Raw genomic sequence first — 20,102 nt, 5'->3', positions numbered from 1 at the left:
TCAAACACAGTCACACTCATTTATCTACATGTCGTCTGTGGCTGCTTCTGTGACAGTGCAGTTGAGTAGATGCGACAGAGACTGTATGGCCTGCAAAGCCCGAACTACCTACTGTGTGGTCTTTTATAGAAAGAGCTTGCCCACACTGGCTGAGGGCTTCAACCTGCACTTTTTCTAAGCTGCATATGGACCTGGCTGTACCTGCTGCCTTTTCCAAGTCCAGCTCCAAGTGACTGGGTCTCCACAGCGCTTCAGTCTGCTGCCCACATTCCACATTGCTGCCAGCCTCGGGCGGAACAGCCCCCAGAGGTGGGGTTCAGACAGGGTGGGTGGGGCATCCATGCAGGAGCCTGGTGTGGCCAACGCCTGGGCCTGCCCTGTGCGGGCAGTTCTTCGCTTAGGACAGATGCCACCTGCCCAGTCAGAGACTAGATGCCAACAACAAGGCTCACTGTAGGCCTCTTTCCAAAGCAGCCCTCCACAGGGCTCTAAGTCCACCATCGATGCCACCTGCACAGAGCCCCCAGGGCACCATGCCCTCAGCCTGGAGGAGAGGTGGGTTTTGTTCTCCTAGTGCAGCTGAGGATGCCCCCAAACTGGAGTTCAGGCCCAGAGTTTATATTTATAAATGTGTAAATCTTGGCAGGCAAACTGTATCCAGGAGCCCTTCTGACTTCCTCCTCCTGTGGCAGCAGCCTGGTCCCTCACCCCCTAGGCACCCTGGAGGGGAGGACGGGGCCTGCCATGCGGGACTCTGTTCCTGTGCACTTTGGGGAAGCCCCCGGGGTCTGGTTCTTGACCTGCTGCACCTTCTGGTGGTTTGGCCACAGGCCCCTGATGCCACAGCACAGGGGACTTTCCCTGGGGACACCTCCCCCTCCCGCTTCTCTTACAGACGACATCCACCAGTGAGACCAGAGCTAGGACCAAGCCATTTAATGAGGAGGTCAGTAATCTCAAAGGCTGAGGGTTGCTGCACCTAGAAACAATGAGTGGAGCGGGCTACGGTGGAGAACCAGCTGGACGCAGTTTACTTTCTTTTCCAAATACAACCTCACAAAGCTCTGGGATCCCCATGCTGGCCCTGGTTGGGACTGCAGGCATTTTGGTTTTCTACTGCTGTATAACAAATTCCCACAAATGCAGTGGCTTAACATGGCACCATTCAGTATCTCCCATCCTGCAGGCAGAAGTCTGGGCAGGCTCAGTGCACAATCTGCTCAGGGTCTCACAAGGCCAAGGTCAAGGTGTCGGTTGGCTGGGGCTGAGATCTGGAGGCCCCAGCTCAGGGGAAGAATCCAGCATCGTGCTGCTCCCAGGGATGGGTGATGTCCCCCCAAGCTGACCCCCAATTGCCTCAAGTCCACAGCTTCTCTGAAAGACCCTCTTGGCTCCTTTCCGTCAGGGTTACTCTGCCCGGCAGGTCCTCTTGGGTAGGGGACTTTCAAGATGCCTCTGGTTCTGCTACTTTCTACGGAACCTACTTCACCCCCAAAACACCATGGCAACTGTGCCCTGCCGAACTCTGGAAGGGCAGGCGTGCCCACTGCAGCCCTGTTTCCTTGCTCCATCGCAGGGGCCACTTCCACCAGCCTTTTTTCTTTAGGCTGTTCCAGGTGAAAGTCAGACAGCAGAAGTCTCATCACCCTTCAGTCTGGGCACAGAATACAGCAGAAGGCATGTCTGTGAGTCTCTGCCCCCACTGAGTCCCAGGAGAGCCTAGGGAGTGCAGGCAGGGGTAGGGCTGAGGGTGTGAGGAGTTAGCCGACCCCTCAGGCAAGTACCCCGCCAAGTGGTTCTCTGTCTTCAAAGAGGTCCTGGCTTGCTCTTATAGGTCTTTTTACAAGGTCTTGGGGGTGTCCGGCACCTCTTCTGAGATACGTACTCTGGACTGTTCTCAGCTTCGGGCCTCACATCATGGGTCTTCTTAGCACTCGGGATGCTGACCAGCAAGCCTGTGTCCTGGCCTGGCTTTTCCATGTGAGCCCCCATCTGGCTGCTTGCTCCCTCGGAGCAGCCCCGGGCCAGTCAGCAGGGGCTGGCCATAGCACCACTCGGCATCCTGGGGCCTGGAGGAAGCCAGGCACTCTGAAAGCTGCTGCTGCCTGAGTGGGGAGAGGCCCTGCAGAACCAAGCGGACCAAGGCCATTCTTTCTTTGGGAGGAATCCACACTGAAGGGGTCTTCAGAGCCAGGCGACCCAAAAGACAGAAGCTCTCTGACGTGCTGCCATTTCACCCCCTTGGCGCCCTGTGCAGGGCTCTTCCTGGGGTTGTATCTCCAAGACCTGGTGTGCCAGCCCCAGCACTGGACTCCCCTCTGGGGCTGAAAGCTTCCCCGCCCATGGAAGTGAGCATCCAGGAAGCTTCTGTCCTCCACTGCCCAAGGAGGGGCTCACGGGAGCTGCCTGCCTCCTGCCTCCTCGAGCTGGGGACACCATATTTTCTGGGTGCCCCATGGGGGGCTGGTTGCTGCACTCATGGGAATACCTAGCATCCTCTGGGATCCAGGCATCTGACAAATGAAAATGATTATCACTGTTCAATTCCATGTTGTCCCTGGGCTGCGTACTTAGTCTAATTAATTACCCTCGAACCAGCGGGCTGGTTAAAATGAAAGGTTTACTTCGGACATCTGTGCTGAGGGTCCTGCACGGACTCAGCAAGGCTGGGTGAAGGTGGTAAGGTTCCTATTTCAAACCAGCTCAAGAGAGGGGGCTGACCCTTGCCAGATACATAATCCCCTCTGGACCCTCTTTTGTGGGTTGCACAAGCGCAAGGACTAGGTGGTCTCTCATTGGTTCAATGCAGGGTTATTGGTGTTTTTGTTGTAAGAGAATAGGTTACAACCTAGGGCAGTTCTCAAACACAGCCTGGGGAGGCAACCCCACTGTGGGTCTCCAGCTGTGAGCTGGAGGATGGGGCACGGTCTCCCAGCCCTGCTCTGACATGGGCCTCTGGGGCTCCCTTGTTTTGAGTCTATTTCAGAAAGAAGGTCCCTTCCCCACCCCCAATATCACTATCATCAAGGTCACCTTCAAACTCCTTTTTGCTGCTCTTACTCTGAACAAGGCAGGCTGCCGCCGGCCCTGTTCCTGGGACCCAGGTTATGAAGTCCTGATCTATGGCAATATTCAGCATGATAAGAGGACACCCACGCAAATGGCCTCTTCTTTCACTGCTCGTGTCCAATGACAAAAGGGAGCACTACAGGGTCAGGAGCCACCTAACAAGAATTGTGCACTGCATGGACACATGGGGGGTGTGGGTAATGGAAAAGGAAAATGAGAGGGATTACAGTATATGCTCATTGACTGGATGGGAAATGGCTTTAGAATGAGGAAACTGTCAGGATCTTTTATTCTCTCAAAATTACCTGATTAAAAAAAATCCAACCCATGGTTTCCTTAATTACCAACAGTGTGAATGCACCCTAAGCTGTGGCATGGGTCGGAGCTCCTGTGGAGTCTGCTACAGGGTGTGAGCACCTTGTTATTCTGCTTCGTGCCCTCTCCCAGCTACACAGTGCCTGGCACACAGTAGGTGCTCAAGAAACACTCACTGACTGAACAAAGAAATGAAAGCCACCAACTAACTTGTGACCTTGGCAATCACTAACTGCAGGGGTCTCCTCTGCTGTAAATGGGCCCCTGTCTGCCCACCACACCCACTACAGTGGTGCCTGCTGCTCAGCCCCCACCCCCCAGCCCCTGGGGAAAGGGCCGCCAGACTCGGCCCTCCTGCTGCTCCTGCCCCTTTGCTGGCACAGCTGACCGCCCTTCCCCGCAGTCTTGGTCTGACCCAGGAAGACTGCTTGGAAGGGGCACGTACCTCCGGCACACTTTGTGGGGCAAGCCCGGCATCTCCTCTGGGTAGAAGCCCTCGCCACAGGCGGCCACGCATTTCCAGTCTTGGAAGTGGAAGTTTGCCGCACAGTGAATACATTCTTCTCTGCTGGGCCCTGAGGGGTGAGGGAAAAGAAGCAGATGTCAGGGACTGCCTGCCCATCAGGTGTCCCAGGCCCGCTGCAGTGCCCTGTGAGATCTGGGTCCTGTTCAGACACCCAAGGCCACTACCACGTGCGTCTGCACTGGGCCCTCTCCACCCACTCCTGGGAGGTGGGCATCACATCCCCATTTCACAGATGGGGACATGGAGGCCTGAGCCCGGCTCTGCACACCTCCCCACTGCCCACGCCACGTTCATTGCCCTGATTCTGAATGCTTCCTTTCCCAACAGGTCTAAGCCCTACTTCTGCTGGAGCCAGCCACCTGTGGCTTTGAGCATTTGAAATGCAGCTGGACCAAACTGAGATGTGCTCTGAGTGTAAAATAGACACACACTGGATTTCAAAGGCTTAGCATAGAAAATACATACAAAATAGTCATTTTTTAAAATATTGATTACACGTTGAAATGATAATATTTAGACACTGGGTTAAATAAGATATGTTATAGTTATTTTCACCTGTTTCTCTAGGAAATTTAAAATTGTATCAGGGGCTCACATTGTGGCTTGCGTCGTATTTCTATTGGACAGAACACTGTAAGATGATGTGGGCATTTTCAACGACAGAGGAAAAATGACTAAGGCTCATGGGGCAGGGAGTGAGGCCCAGGAGAGACAAATGCTCTGAATGAAGGATCAAGAGTCATGAGGGAAACCCTGCAGCTCAGCCAAGTAGACTCATCAGCCTGGGGCAGACACTGGTGTAGTGAAGCTACCATGCCTTCTGCCCATCTGTTCATTCGTTCATTCCAACAAGTAAGTGCCGGGCGTCCACTCTGTGCCAAATGTCCCCGAGGAGCACCTGATGGGATGTCAGAGAAAGGCAGCGAGGTGGCCGCTGGCTGAGGGCTTAGAGTGTTGACCAAGGGGAAGAATCATCTCAGATGCTCTATGGTGAGCACAGCCCTTGTTAAACATCTTCCCCCACTTTAATGTGATTGTGGTCTTCGATAGAAGCCTGACAGCTAAGGCAGAGATACCTGGTCCTCTTCCTGGAGTAACTTCTGGACTATGACGGGCCTCTCGGCTGTGTCAAAGGAAGACTCCTTTGCAGACAGGGGTCTGCAGGGTGGTTCTGCCAGCCACAAGGCCTGGTGCTCTGGTAGCTGGTTTCATCTCTCACAACCACAGCTTTAAGCCTGGAAGGGAATTCTGAGCTCATCCAGGATTGTGAGCGTGAGGCAGAAGTGAGAGCCCTTTGGGGTGACGGGGCCTCCGTAATGGACTCTCCCAGAGCCTCCAAGTGGGGTGTCCTCCCTCTCTTGCTGCGGATGCCCCATAACCGTGCAGGGATTCTCTTTGGTTTACGTCATTCTGATGGAAGATTGCTCTTGTGCTTTGGCCACTCCTTCATCACATCTCAACGGAGCGTTTGGCGTTGGTGGCTTGGCCCTCGGAAGCCCCGGGTCTCAGGAGCTGTGTGGTTCCTGCACTGTCCCCCTCCTCGGGCCTCCCCTACTGAACCCTGATACCCAGGATGTCCTGCCTCAGCCACTAGGGTCCTTAATGCCTGAGGAGCTTCTGTGGTGGGAAAGAACACTCGTTCTTGTTTGTACTTGGTTTAATGTTCAATTCACTAAACTTTAAAACTGATGAAACACGTTCATTTGGGGAAGATGAAAAAGTTCTGGAGATGGATGGTGGTGACGACTGCACAACAACGTGAGTGTACTTAATGCCACTGAAGTCTACACTTAAAAATGGTTAAAATGGTAAATTTTATGTTATGGATATTTTACCACAATAAAATAAGCTGATTCAACACAAATTTTCAGGACAAACTATTTTCAAAATTACTAAAAATTATGCACTTTATAACTCAAAGTCTCTTACGGATTCCAAGTCACAAGACTTTACAGGCTTCAGACACTTAAAAAGCTTCCAAAGATCATAATGATAATAGCAAAACGGGTTCTCCTTCGACAGGACCTGCTACATCATTTGTGGGGCCCTTGTTCAAAAAGCAGGAAAAATGTGCCATTAAGGGTACTAAGATGTAAAACGCTTTCCTTTTTTCTTCAATCTCCAATCCCATGGGTCCCCTGCACCAACCCACAGTAGACCAGTGACCCTAAGGAATCACATCCTCTGTGCCAGGATGTGCTGGGTACCTGGACTGGGGATAGGCAAGAGGCTTGTCCCCAGTGAGTCACTGCTGAATGCCCTGAGGCACTGCCAGCCAGGGATGGGGATGAATGCTACCATGGCCAGCCCTGCCTGCAGGCCTGACCCTGACACTCCCCAGGAATGTGCCCAGGCCCCTGTACCAGTGGTGGGGAGCAGCGGTTACTGAGTGGAAGCAGAGAGGGAGAAGCCAGGCAGGCCTGGGCCTCCAGGGCTGTGGGGAGCTGGCAGCCGAGAACAGCTGTTTCCGACACAGACCCGCACCTGACATGGAACGGGAACAGGGCAGTGGGGTCCTTGTCCCCACCAGCAGCCAGGGGAGGATGCATGCACCCCAGGAGCTTAGAAAGAACCCAGGCAGGTGGGCGTGGAGAGGAGGGGGGAGTCCCCAACAGCCTTAGACCTGCACAGCGCTGAATTAATTCCCTGAAGCGATGGAAAAGCCACTGGGTTGGGATGAGAGAACCTACAAGTGACTCTATAAACCTGTTTGCCAACAGGCAGTCTGGGGACGTGGAGAAAAGAAAAGTAAATTGAATTATTGAAAGCAAAGGCGTTATAAAGCCACATGCCTGATGTGTGATACCTTTATTGATTCAAGTGACTATGAAATTTAAATGAGTGACATCAGTGATGCTCCTTACTCAACCTGGGCTAAACAAGTCAAAGAAACAAAGAATAAAATGACAGACAAAAAGGCAACAGAGCAAACTGCTAGGAAAAGCTGCTGAGCTGCCAGCAGCTGAGAACACTTCTAATTGCTGAGCCCCTGCTCCCTCGGGGGTTGTGGCAGGAGGGTGTCCCAGGAAGTCACATCTCGCCCAGGCTTCAAGAGCAGGCCTTGGCCACAGCCCTGCTTTCTCCGGCATGTCCACTCCCGGAAAGCACGGCTGATACTCACGTGGGGCCCACGCGTTCACATCGGGAGGGTTGTGCCATATAATGGCAATTGTGACTCAGTAGAGACTAATTCTTAAATCGTCTGCAGCAAAAACTCAATCTAAGGTGAGTTTCTTAGAACAAGGACTACAGTGCTGGGTCAGGATGGAGGGTCAAGAGGAGAAGATTTAGCCCAACAGGTATCAGAGCCCACAAACTCATAGCGTGCTTCCACATTCTAGTGCAAATAACTCTGCAACATGAAACCCAATAAAACGAATGCATCTTCTGCTTTTCTGCATAAAAATTGTACCTGGAAGACATCTGTGCTATAATCTTTGTGGGGAATTACAATACACATAAAATTGTTTATAGAAGTTTTTCCTCTTTGAGTCAAATGTTCAACATAAGTGAAGAGAGGTACTAAAGGACTAAGGCTATGTTTAAAAAGCCTCCTCCCTCCCTTCAACCCGGAATCGGCCCCCACCTCTCTGAATCTTAACAACATTGCTTCTTAGGCAGTGCCACTCCACAGCAAGGGCTGAGCTTCCAGGCGAGAGAGCTCATGAGCAGTGAGCTCCCGCACTCAGCCTGAAAGCAGCCACTGCTGGGCTGGGCTTCTAACGTCAGGAAACCCAGGCTGATCCTTCAAAGTGGGCCCTTGTGGTTTTTCTTTATTTTTAATTTTAAAAATGGTGGTAAAAGGTACGTAACATAAAATTTACCATATTAACCATTTAAGAATATAGTTCAGGGCCAGCCCTGTGGCTTAGCGGTTAAGTGCACGCGCTCCGCTGTTGGTGGCCCGGGTTCAGATCCCGGGTGCACACCGACGCACCGCTTCTCTGGCCATGCTGAGGCCGCGTCCCACATGCAGCAACTAGAAGGATGTGTAGCTATGACACACAACTATCTACTGGGGCTTTGGGGGAAAAAAATAAATAAAAAAAAAGAATATAGTTCGGTGGCATTAGTATCTTCACATTGTTGTGCAACTATGACCACCATCTATCCATCCCCAGAACTTGGTCCTCTTCCCAAGCTGAAACTCTGTACCTATTAAACACTAACGCCCCGTTCCCCATCCCCCCAGCCCCTGTGGGGCCTCTGTGATTTAATGCTGCAATCCCCACGGAAGCCAATGAAGTCCTAGGGCTTTCTGGGTTTCAAGGTAGTTCGCCTACCCACGTGGGTAACCCAGGTTCCGACTGTCAGCCATAATGAAATGATTGCCCCTGCAGGCAAGGAACTTACCCACGCAGGTTTGGCAGGTGTGATGGCATTCCCCACATCTGACCAGCTCAGAGTCAAAGTAGGTGCCCCGTTCACAGTCTGGAATGCAGGTGTCCCGTGCAAGGCTGTTAAAAAGAAAAATAAGGCAAGTTTTCATGTCTCTTCCAAAATTTTAATGAAATTATGATTTGTCCTCAAACGTCTTTCATGAGAGGAAATGAAAGTTGCCAAAACACAGCTCTCTGTGTCACTTAAGGCTCCAAGCTAATGAAAGCAGGAAAAGCTGTCCTGGGGCCAGCTGAAGGTCCGGCTGGAAGGACACCCTGGGCCTGGAAGCAGAGCCTCTACCTCCTGGCAGCTGGTGGCCCGGGGCTCCATCCCCAAAGCCCCGTGGCCCTGGTGCCGGCGCAAGAGGCCAAGTCCTCACGCTCTCTCCTGGTCTATGATGGCTTCTCTTCTCTGACATCAAACTCGAACCCAAACCCCAAGAGGAGAATCTGAGCGTGTGTGGGTTACCCCTGGTGGCACACTGGCATTTGTGATGTGTGAGTGGGGTGGTGGAAGCAAGACTGATCCTGAAACTCAGATCTGCCCCAGCCCCTTGCCTGCTTGAAACCTTCCACATGTCACAATGAACTTGAAATAACATCCACTCCTGGGACCCAGTGGCCCTGCCTGACATGGCTCCTGCCTTCCCCTCTCATCTCACCGGTGACTGCCCTCACCTCACTCAGTGAGGCAGCTGAGTGCACAGATTCTGGAGTGGACTCTGGAGCTGGACCACCCACTCCAGGATCCTGCCTCTGCCACTTCCCAGCTGTGCAACCCTGACCCTGGGCAAGGCAGCTAACCTCTCTGCACCTCCGTCTCCTCTCCTGTTCATTGGGACATGCATGGCTCCTGAATCATAATGCTGCATTGAGAGTTCAATGAGCAAATACCCGTAAAATGTTGGAACGAGGTCTGGCACACAGCAGTGTGAATAAATGCCAGTTATCATTTCTTCAGTTCCCAAGGTTACGCTGTGTTGGATGCACATGTTGTAAATGGGTTTGCCACTGGTCATATCGAACAAGTGCTCTGGGGTGTTCGTGAGATCCAGAGAATCCCGCATTTAGGAGGGAGACATTGTGGGGTCTGAAAGTCTCTCTGCATCGATGGCAGACATCCACCCAGGCTCCTCCTCATCATGGCACCAGGGCAATATGACTGGAAGTTAGATTAAGTCTAATACCCGATAGTCCCTGGTGAACCCTCCCTGCATTTATCCCCCTAAAGAGATGGACGGCTGGGAGACAGCGGCTTGGCTGCTCTCACCACTTTAACGTGACGTGATGATTTGAAGCCACAGCTTAAGAGGATATTGGGCAATAAAAGGAAGCTTTCTGTGGATTATGGCTGACCATGTTTCCAGAGTTTGCGTGCCTCTCTAAACGCTTGTCATGGCTGGAACTGCTGCTTCCGTTTGTGTGGCTACTGCCTGAGAGGCATTTTCTCCCCATGACACCGTTCCTGATCTGAGCATCTGACTTCCCCTCTCCCATGGGACCCACAGGATGCAGAAACAAGCCCTCCGGTACACCCCCTGCACATCCCCACTGGGAAACAGGTTCCAGTGAGTTGGAGCCACAGAGCCTTCCCCGCTGACATCTTCAGTTACCAGCCTTGGGGCGAGGAGCCCAGGGCGGAGGTGCCATCACAGCCACCTCCCCCTTCCCCTAGCTGTGGTGGTCAGCTGAATGTCCCCGCCTTTCTCCCTTGGCTCTTTTCCCTTTTGGGGATCTCCTTCCTCAACCACTTCATCCTTGCACTCCTAATCCTGACTTAAACAGCTACCAGGTTTAAATGACAATAGGTGTGATGTGTGACTTTGGGGTCCTGGTTCCCCTTCCCTTCCCAGACTCCCAGGTGCTTGGGCGGTGAGCTCTCTTCGCCCTGACCTGGAAGAAAGGGGCAGGTTAAGGGGAACCCCAATAAGGCATCAATATTGTGCTTCCTGGGGAAACTGTTTCTCTCCCCTGTTAGTAAAATGGGAGTGATAATAATCGTATCTACGTCATGGGTTGCTGTGAAGATTAAATGAGGCAGTGTTGGTGAGAGCACCTGGACTAAGAATGCTCATTAAGTTGTCTTCCTTCACTCCTTACTCCAAAAGAATTCAACTGTCCTGGTGAATTCCAGTCATGGCAGCATTTGGGTGGAAGAGAGGCTGGTGTGGGGGAGGTGGGTGCAGGCCTCTAACATCTCACTATGCAAAGGCTGCTCTCCCAGGACCAACAGCATCCTCGTCATCTGGGGGTCTGTTAGAAATGCAGAGCCACAGAGCTGCTGGGTCAGAACCTGACTCTAAAGAGAACCCCGGTGACTCCTCTGCACACTGTGGGATGAGAACGCTGCTCTCGCTGACCTTTCCTTTTCTTCCTTAAAACGCAGACCCTGGTGCTAGTCCCTGGACTAAACTTTTAAAGAAGATGAGTGCTGAGCTTGGTGGAAGAGGGAAAACCAGGAGTCTAAAGAGCATCCCCAGGGAGTAAGCTTCTCCACCCAGAAGGAGATACCAGAGCTGGGAAGAAAGAAAGAGAAGACCGAGCGATGGAGAGGAGGGAGGATGGGCATCCCAAAGGCCCTGCCTTGCCTGGACTGGGAGGGAAACTGCAGATGGGGTTACTGGTGCCTAAAAAAGGGAGCTTGTGCATCTGTGAGAGCTCCTCACCCTTCCAGCAGCCAGCCCTGCTTTATACGACAGATCAACTCCTGCTTTTACCAATTCTCCAAATGCTGCATAAAATGTAGAGACTTTACCCATCTTCTGACTTTCTATCTTAAACACCAGTTTCTAAGTGGAAATCTGATTTCAAAAGACTTGGAATATTTACCCTGAAAAGCTTTGGGCCTCTGAAATTTTAGCTTTTAAGAAAAAGTTGCAAAAACTTGGTAAATCAATGAAAGAAGCTAAAAATAGCATAAACACTTTGCCATTCTTCGGGTTTGAAGGGAGGGTCTTACCTGAATCCCTCTTTACAGACAGTACATTTCTCTGGTTCATCAATGCACTTTTTACAGCTTGTGTGGCACTTAAGGCAACTTTTCTGACCTGGAGAAAAATAAGATGAGGAAAAGAGAAGGGGAAGAATGGACGTGAGTCAAATCTGGGCAAACGAGACTCCAGCATTTCAAAGTGGTTTTGATAGAACGGCTTGTTACCGATGTCAGTCTCCAGAATGAGTGATGCAGTAATAAAACAGCCAGAGGCCACGTTGAGACCGTGCGCATCCAGGTGTCGGATCACAGGTCTCTCACCTTTCTCTTCTGGAGCAAAGTCCCTAAACAACCTCGAGGCCTTGGAGGTGGGCCCTCTGCAGAGGAGACACCCTGTGGTTCCGCTTATTTCAAAGGGACTGAAGCCAGTTCCTGCCTAACTGAGCAGAGATGAATCAGGTGCAAGCCTTTATTAACATGACAGGGTGAAGACTGGGGATGCCTCTGAGCACGACCCCCGCCACCCGACCCGCAGAGCCTTCACAGGGGTCTTTATTGGAGACTTCCTGGTTATATACATTGAGACATGAATCCGTGATGCCCATCATCCCTCCTGGGGAAATTCTGGATCACCACAACTTCCACTTGCATTTGCATAAGTTATTATCTAGGTCATTCCTTCTGGCACCTTATCAACACCACCCTGTGTTTTGGGCCTGGAAGCTAGGGGCTGCTTCCTATACCTCTGTGCCTCCTCCTCAGGGCCCCACAGGTGGCGTGACACACACACGGCAGATGCTTAGTGAGGACACATTGGCTCAATGAGGGTGGCTGATTCTCCGGGGAGCAGGGTGGGGATGAAGGAGCCTCCACCCTGGAATCAGGTCTGGGTGCGGACCAGGCAGGCATTCACAAAGGCTGTGAAATGTGTCTGCATGACTGTTTCTCCTCTAAAGAGAGCTTTAGTTGATGGCTTTATGTCTTTAAAGATTTCCTGGCTCCTTCTCCACAGGAGTAACAGTGATGTGGAGACAGCCTGGATCAACGATCCCTCTTGCATAGCAAGGCCCCGAGAGCAGCTCTGTGGGAAGGCCTGCCACCTGCACGATTGTCAATGTCAAAACGGTGGCTTTCAACTTGTTTGAGAACTATCCTCCATCAGTGTAACCTAAACCCTCTCTTTTGCCTCTTCCAAGGTGAGGAGAGTTGGTGAGATACTGGCACGGGGTCCTGGGCCCCAGAGCCCCTGCCCATCCACCCACCTCCCTGGGATTTGGCGGGATACCTGGCTTTGCCGCTGGGAGCTCAAGGCCCACCTGTGCCATTACTACCTGGGGGCCTTCTGCCCTCTCTCAGCTTTGTTTCCCCATCTGTAAGATGAGGAAAGCATCGCCCACCTCTTAGGGTGTCATCACTACCTGTAAAGTCTGCCACAAAGACTAACCGGTCTCTTCTGAGCGCAGTTAGCACTGGCCAGCAGGCTCCTCTTCATCTATGGAGGACTGCATACCTTCTGCCCACACTTAAATCCTAATTTCAGTTCAGCAGCTCTCCCTAGGAGGAGTTTTCACCCAGTTTTGACCACCAAGTCCGTAAGCTGGTGCCGGATCCCCAGACCCCCAACCCGGTGCACACGTCCAGTGCGACAGAGAAGCTCATGGCGCAGTCTCTCCTGGAGGAGAAATTGCAGGACAGACAGCAGGGCATCCTCAGAGGCCATCCTCTTTTCATATCTGAAATCAGACTGAGCCCAAGAGTAGCTGGCCCAAGCCATCTCTCTGCCCATTGTTGATAATGGACATTGATTTGCAGACACATGAAGTTCCCCCAATTATCGGGGATTCATTTCAGCATCACTTTGACTGCTCTGGCCTGTTGTGTGTGAAGCGCTATTAACAACAGGGTCTGAGAGCTTCAATTTCACTCTCTCTCCCTCCCTCCCCTGTTAAGGGTCTTTTCTCAGAAGGATGCAGTACATAGGAAGCAGTGGGCTTGGAAAATTCTCCCAGGAGAGGGGACCCCAGCCCAGAAAGAGGGCCTGACTCATCATTTCTATGCTGGCAGACATGCACTTACTTTCATTAGCATAAAATCCGGCAGGACAGAGGGTCACACAGCTGTTCATCTCCTGATGGTGATAGAACCCGCGACGGCAAGACAGGCAGTCGGTCGGGCTCTTGCCCGAGCAGGTCTCACACCCCTTGTGGCACCTGCGACAGCGTCTTGCTGCTGTGTCCCCAAAGTAGCCCAGGGGGCACGCGCTCACGCACTTCCTGTGGGAGCAAGAACGGGAGAGGGCCTTTCCAACTCATTCTCCTCCTCGCCTCACCACCCCCAGCAGTGCTGGGTCAGGCTGAGGCAGGGCGCTGGCTGGGAAGGAAGGCTTTGCTGCTCCCCACACAAAGGCCCCAGGGTGAAGGTTAAACTGTTACCGCCCATTGTCTTGGTGAGCACAGCCTAGAGGTTCCTAAGAACATAGAAGAGGGTTGAGGATTGCCTAAGAACCGGGAATCCTTTCCTTTCAAAGCTGTCCTGGGGGAGGCACTCTGAGGCTATGTTTGGCTTCCGTGGGCACCATGATGATTAGAAGTTATGTGACTTCCGGAACTTTTAGCTCTCACAAAACGCCACCACTGGTGCCGTTGGGGAGCCAGTCTCCTGGGCATTGAGTACAGTCAGCAGGACAACTGCCTTTGCACAGCGCAGAGTGAGTGCGGCTGTGGCTGGGACCTCTAGGGTACCAGGAGAGTCACACCTGCACCCCTGTTCCCCATGCACAGCCGCACTTCTGCCTGGGCCCTGGTGGGTGTGTGCTCCCTGTGTACAGCTGCACCCATGCCTGGGCCCTGCTGGGTGTGTGCTCCCCATGCATGGCCACAACCCTGGCCTGGGCCCTAGTGGGTGTGTGCTCCCCATGTACAGCTGCATCCCTGCCTGGACCCTGCTGGGTGTATGCTCCCCATGCATGGCTGCGCCCTGCCTGGGCCCTGGTGGGTGTGTGCTCCCCATGCACGGCCGTGCCCTGCCTCGGCCCTGGTGGGTGTGTGCTCCCCATGCATGGTCACACCCCTGCCTGGGCCCTGGTGTGTGGGTGCTCCCCATGCATGGCCAACAGGGCTGACTTTTAGAACACTATTGGCCCTTAAAATGACATTTGTTTACAATTCCCAAGTGGTCAGCCTTGGCACACTCAATATGACCCATTTTTGTTTAACAAAATGGATAGAAAAAGTTTATAAGCACAGACATCACGATGCCACAGCTTCTGATTTCTCTGTCATGGACACATATTACTTATGTGATGAGAACAAAAAGTTACTCAAACACATAGCATTCCAAAGCAGTGAAGCTCTATATGATTTCCTTTTGGGGTATTACATTAATTTCTAAGTAGGGTACTAGGCTGTGGGGGGCTGAGAACACAGCTTAAAGAGGGCCACCTTAGCGGGACCCTGAGGGGCTCCAGGACATGCAGATGGAAGCCCCAGCCCATTACCTGCTGGTCTTGACGTTCCCCAGGCTGAAGTGGACACAGTTCAGGCACTGGTCTGCATTGGGACCATCACAGCCTTTGTCTCCACACTCCGGATGGCACACACCTTAAAGAAAGAAGCATTTCCTTTCACCCATAGAGACGCTTTCTCCATCAAATCCAGTCCCCTAGGGCCCTGTATATGGCAGGTATAGCAGGATATCTATATATCCCAGGGTATGGCAGCCTGGCAGGGTCAGGAGAAGCTTCTCTAGATAGTGGTGGGCCGCTGGGGGTCCGGGTTTCAGTGTCAGAGAGTATGATGACCCTAGACAGGGGCAGCCTGAGAACAAGGAAATAGCCAGCGGTGGGTGGGGACCATGATTGGTGAAGAGGTGGGCACTGTGAGATACTAGAAGAGAGGCTGTGATGCGCAGGAGAGGTGGGGAACAACCTTATGCAGTGTATTCCCCTGCATCAGAGTCATGATGCTGGGACCAGCCAGCTCTTTTGATTTCCCTTGTGAAGGACAAAGCAACACACTATGGGGCGTTGAGGCCATTAGGAAGCTGCTGGGAAGCAGTGGTGATCCCATGGGAATTAAGCAGCTAAGGTGGGGAGAGGATTCCCAACATGCAGTGGTGGGAGCAGGATGGATTTTCATTTGTTCAGGGCCACGGGTGGGGCTGCCCCTGGGCGGGCCTGGGGTGGGTGGGGGCTGGGCCCTGTCACTGGACCTCCTTCTTGGCTTCCCTCACTCTCACCCTAAGCGGTAGCCACTGCTGTCTTCCCTCAGGTCCCCCACAATCCCCAAATTCTAACTCTAGGGGCCTGTGTGTTGTTGGAAAAGTGATGGAGAGAAATGCAGGGAGCTCAGTGGATGCCAGCAAACCTCACCTTCTAGGTCTTTCCCTCTAGGTGCAACACAGGGAAGACCCTAGTGTGAGCCGTCTATCGCCCTCATAGTGTGAGCCGTCTATCGCCCTCAGGCTGGGGCGGGGGCATGTCCACAGGTGTCTTCTTCACCCATGACCACACGTGCCAAAGTCAGCACTGTGGTGTGATGCCCCCCCACCTTACCCCCACTTGTCCCTCCCACTCTGGGAAATGCCTCCGGAAAACCTCCCAGTGCAAGGAGGGGCCTGGTGGGGCATTATGAAGATTTCTGAGTCTTTGGAAGAAATAAAAACCTTTTACAAGGTTTTAGTTGTTGGAGGGGGTGGGGAGTGAGTTCAGAAGCAAAGAGGAGGTGATTTGCTGGCCACCAGCATTTCATGGGGACACGAGGAAAAGACAAAAGTCCCCATTCTCTGCTGCCCACAATGGGTCTTTGCTGAGGTGCACAAAGCCCTCTTCATCTGTCTTTAAAGGGCCTCCAGACCTTCCCAGTGTTAGGCTCCGTTTATTTTGCTTCCCTCCCCGAAGGTTTACGTTGTTGATATTTCCAAAGTTTTCATTGTGAGTTCCACTGTGAACCCCTTTCAAAGTCCTGTTCGTCCCAGGGGACGCGGTAGACTGCATCTCTGGTCTGGGGTGGGAAGGGCACTGGAACGGGCGCGGAGGTCGCATTCTAGCACACAGCCTGCCATGTCCAACGCTCATCACGGAGCCAACCCTCACTCCCCAGCCCTTCCCCAGCTCCAGCCTGTTTTGCTATTTTGGAGTCAATTCTCATTTGCTTTGATTCTTACCCACCTCATCCCAGGCCATTTATGGGGATAGCCTCAGACATCCACGCTTTCTTGTGCCATGGTTTTTAATTACCCATTGCGCTGAAAACCCATGAGCTTCGCTGTTGAGGCTTCCCACCCAGCCTGGCCTGCGGTGGCCTCCCCGACACACCGACTTAAGGACCACCCGCCTTCTCCTGCAGGGATTTCTCCCCAAGGCCAAGGGAAGCTGCAGGTCTGTCTCGCTTGATGAAGTGAACAGTCTCCTCAGTCTTTAGGAGGTCTGGGGGGACAGGGAGGAGACACAGAAATTTCCTCACTCTTTCCCGGATGGGAGATGGAAGCTCTATATGAGCAGAATTTGGTCTAGAATGTTTGCTGCTAAATTCCCAGCACCTAGAAAGGCGTTTGGCACAGGGCAGGTACTCAATAAATATTTGCTGAATGGCTGAAGGGTGAGAGAACGGATGTAAGGAGAGTAGGTGGAAAAGGGGAAAGTGCAGGTGGCCTCACCATCTACAAACAGAATGTTCTAGTATGTCCCACGACGGGGATAGCCTTGGGGAAGGGCCTGGAGCAGTTGTTCCTGAAGCTGGTACACAGTGTGTAGAGTTCACCCCCAGCCCCTCCCGTCCCCTCTTTCCTGGGGCCTCTCTGCAGTGGAGAGGGTAGTCAGTAACCCCAAGAGGAGCCCCATGCAAGGCTGGGGTCCACCCAATTGCAAGCGCAGCAGAAGCCCCACAGGGCATCTCGGTAACCGGCAGCGTCCAGCTCCAGCTGGAGAGCTCAGACGTGAGTCCTACAAGGACTGATGTGCCCATGTAAGGACGCTTAGATAAATATCTGCAGACACCTTCCCTAGTACGCTTCTCTACCCGAACTGTCTCAAAAAGCCCAATATCAAGATTCATCTTTTCCATGAAGTGTTCTTGAATTAAATCCACCTGGCTGGCCATGTTGTCCCAATCACTCCATCCCTCCCAAGAATGCGTGTGGTTTTCTCTGGTACAGCTGTTAACTCATTCTCTGGGTGAGCAGATGTTTTTTTGTGTTGAGTGAGCAGATGTTTTTTGTGTTGCAATTTGTACTTATGTCTCCTTTTCCCCTTTTCTCAATTAGTGTGAAAATTCCTCAAAGACCTGCTGCCTTCCTGTGTCACTTCCCAAGGCTCCAAATACAAGGGGAGCGCAACAAATGTCCTGAACCCAATGGCTAACAGTTGACTCCCCTCTTCAGGGTGTTAGACAGACACAAGCTTATTTGAAAACTCTACCTTAAATCCTTTGTGGAGCAAATCCAGGATAAAAAAGCAAATCATAAACAGACAAACCAATGTTAGAAAGCAACTTTGGAGTTCTCGATGGCCTTTGTCATTACATACTTAGACCAATTTATGAAGGAACAGGAGGGTTTAGTAAGTATCACAATCTTTCTCACCATTCACGTCATCCAAGAAAAGTGCACTGGAACCTCACCATCACGCCATGAGGCATGGAGTGGGCGACCAAGGTACAGGTGGTTCACTGCAGACAAGAGTGCCCACGAGAGTAACAGCCCGCCCTCACTGCAGGTCTGGTCTCTTTCTTGACAGTTTGTGACCTGGGCAAGTTACCCAACGCTTCTGGGCCTCTGCCCTCATCTGTGAAATGATTGCTGATGTGCTGTGAGTCTATGACCTGATACAGTCCTGCCCTGGACATGCCACTCGTCCTATGAATAAATTCCCCTGTGCCTGTTGAGCTGTCCTGGACAAAGTCTTCCTGGCAAAGGCCACACTGAGGCTGCCATCATAGCAAGGCTCTCCACCTTCAGTTCAACGACCACTGAGGGTTCCTGGCACCTCACCTGGCCCATTGTGGCTGCTGCCCTTGCTCCCTGCTGGACCCCCAGTCCTCCCCATCTCCTCGCCCCCTCCAAGCTGGATTTCCACACCCTCATTTACTTCAGGAACTCTAGACTCCACCACTACCTTGGCCTTCCACCACAGCCTCAGCCTAGGGGAATAACCCTGGCCGCCTCTTCTGCCCCCATTCCTAGGGAGCGATGTTGGCCGAGAATGCCGACAGCTGCCCGTCCACCTCATGGCTGCACCCTGCCCAGGGCAGCTCTCCTGACAGCTCTGGCAAGGCGCCTGACACCCCCCACAGGAACCCCACTCCTTCCCGGCAGATGGTCTTGCCTGCTACTGTCCTGGGGTCCTTGCTGACTGTGGGTGGCTGGACTGCCCTCTGCCTCTCGCTCACCTCCTCTCCTTTACCTCTTGCCCCAGGGAGAGCTGGCCCTCCATCTCTGTCTGCCCCCATTGCAGTGCTGCCCAGCACCCCCTGCTGCTGGCCCCTGGGACCGCTGTTCCATCAGACTCCCCCACCCCTTCCTGACAGGGCAACTGCTCTCAGGTGGAGCCTCCCCTGGCCTGGGCCCATCACCCGCCATGCACCATCTGCCCAGCTCTCTGCATTCTCAAGAAGACTCTCCCCACACCATGGTCACTCCTGCAAGCTCCCACCTCAACCCCCCTCGCCTCTGCGCTGAAGCTCTGCAAAAAGTTAATAATCATTGGCTCACTTCAAAATCACCCCTCACCTTCACCCTCTCTCTCTCTTTGGGCTTCTGTACCTGGGCCTGTCTGTGACTGAGGCTGCTTCCACAAGGGCCACCGAGATGCCCCATCCCACATGGCCCTTGACTGTGCTTTGGAATCTAATGTGGCTGCCCCCTCCCTCCCCTTTCCTCCCCCGGTTCCTCCTCCTCCTGGATGCCCTCTCTCCCTTTGCCCTTCACACCAGGGTACCTTCCTGCTTTCGTCCTTCTCTTGCTCTTTCCCTGCCTCTGGCTCTCCCTGCTGTTACTGGCCTGCCCATCCCACCTGCCCCTGAGACTGCACGGACCTTCCCCAAGCACTGGGAACACGTCTTAATCCTGGACCCGCCCTGTCCCCCTTCCATCTAGGCCGCACAGGAGAAAGACTGAGTGACTTGGGCTGCAAAACAGTCTCATAGTGAGATTCCAGAATAGTGTAAGCTTAGAGTCAGGAACAGATTTTAAGAAAAAAAAATCAGTGCTTTATTAATAATTACTGAATCTTGCCATAGTTTATAAATCACAGGGGGAAACAGAAGATTAGTCCATACATAATTCAATGTTCCATTTTAGAGGAATGGCAGAAGAAATTTAAAATTGAATCGACCATAATTTATGCTTGATGTGTATTGGTGGAATTCTCCATCTTGTTACTCTTTTTTTTTTTCAGGAGCTATTAGATAACTCAAAGCATCAGTATTCTTAGATATCACCCATCATTTATGAAGTAGCCATAATACTTAGCTAAGGAAAATATGCCCAACCAGAAATGCTTTTTCCCACAAATCACTGTGGGACGGCTCAGAGGGAAAGGAACAGCTTTCTACCTAACGTGCTAATCAAGACTGCACCCAGCCCAGTGGCTGGGAACGTCTGAGGCCCTCTCCATGGCTGCTGCAGCGCTCCGCTGCCTCCTCATAGGAAGCTGGAGGCCTAGAACCAGGGGCCGCCCTGCAATGGTACAACTGGAGGAAAAGGATTTGCAATGAGACATCTTTACTTCCTGTGAGATTCTTAAGCTCTTTCGTGTAGCAACAGTATCTACTGACATGAAGTCTTGAGACCCGCTCCTGACTCTTTAGCCCAGCCCTGGAGGCTCAAGATCTCCACTGCGAGCTCCTCCCCTGGCCATGCTCATCCAACCCAGCCATCCTGGGCA

At 52.5% G+C, this 20,102-nt stretch overlaps 1 protein-coding gene across 2 annotated transcripts in view; it reads right to left on the bottom strand.

Annotated features, from left to right (window-relative positions):
* Positions 1–20,102, bottom strand: part of PCSK6 (proprotein convertase subtilisin/kexin type 6) — a 188,450-nt gene that overhangs the window by 9,672 nt on the left and 158,676 nt on the right. For both annotated transcript variants that reach the window (XM_087428846.1, XM_087428847.1), the window contains 5 exons: positions 14,718–14,820; positions 13,298–13,494; positions 11,249–11,336; positions 8,264–8,367; positions 3,830–3,959 (listed from right to left, as the gene is read on the bottom strand). In XM_087428846.1, coding sequence (XP_087284972.1) covers positions 3,830–3,959; positions 8,264–8,367; positions 11,249–11,336; positions 13,298–13,494; positions 14,718–14,820 — 622 coding nt within the window. The remainder of the gene's footprint in view (positions 1–3,829; positions 3,960–8,263; positions 8,368–11,248; positions 11,337–13,297; positions 13,495–14,717; positions 14,821–20,102) is intronic.

Source organism: Ceratotherium simum, chromosome 3 (assembly GCF_057802395.1).
Source record: "Ceratotherium simum simum isolate JZ-2026a chromosome 3, ASM5780239v1, whole genome shotgun sequence".
Taxonomy (NCBI): Eukaryota; Metazoa; Chordata; class Mammalia; order Perissodactyla; family Rhinocerotidae; genus Ceratotherium; species Ceratotherium simum.
Note: the sequence above shows the minus strand (reverse complement) of the source record. Positions and strands in the feature narration are given on the sequence as shown.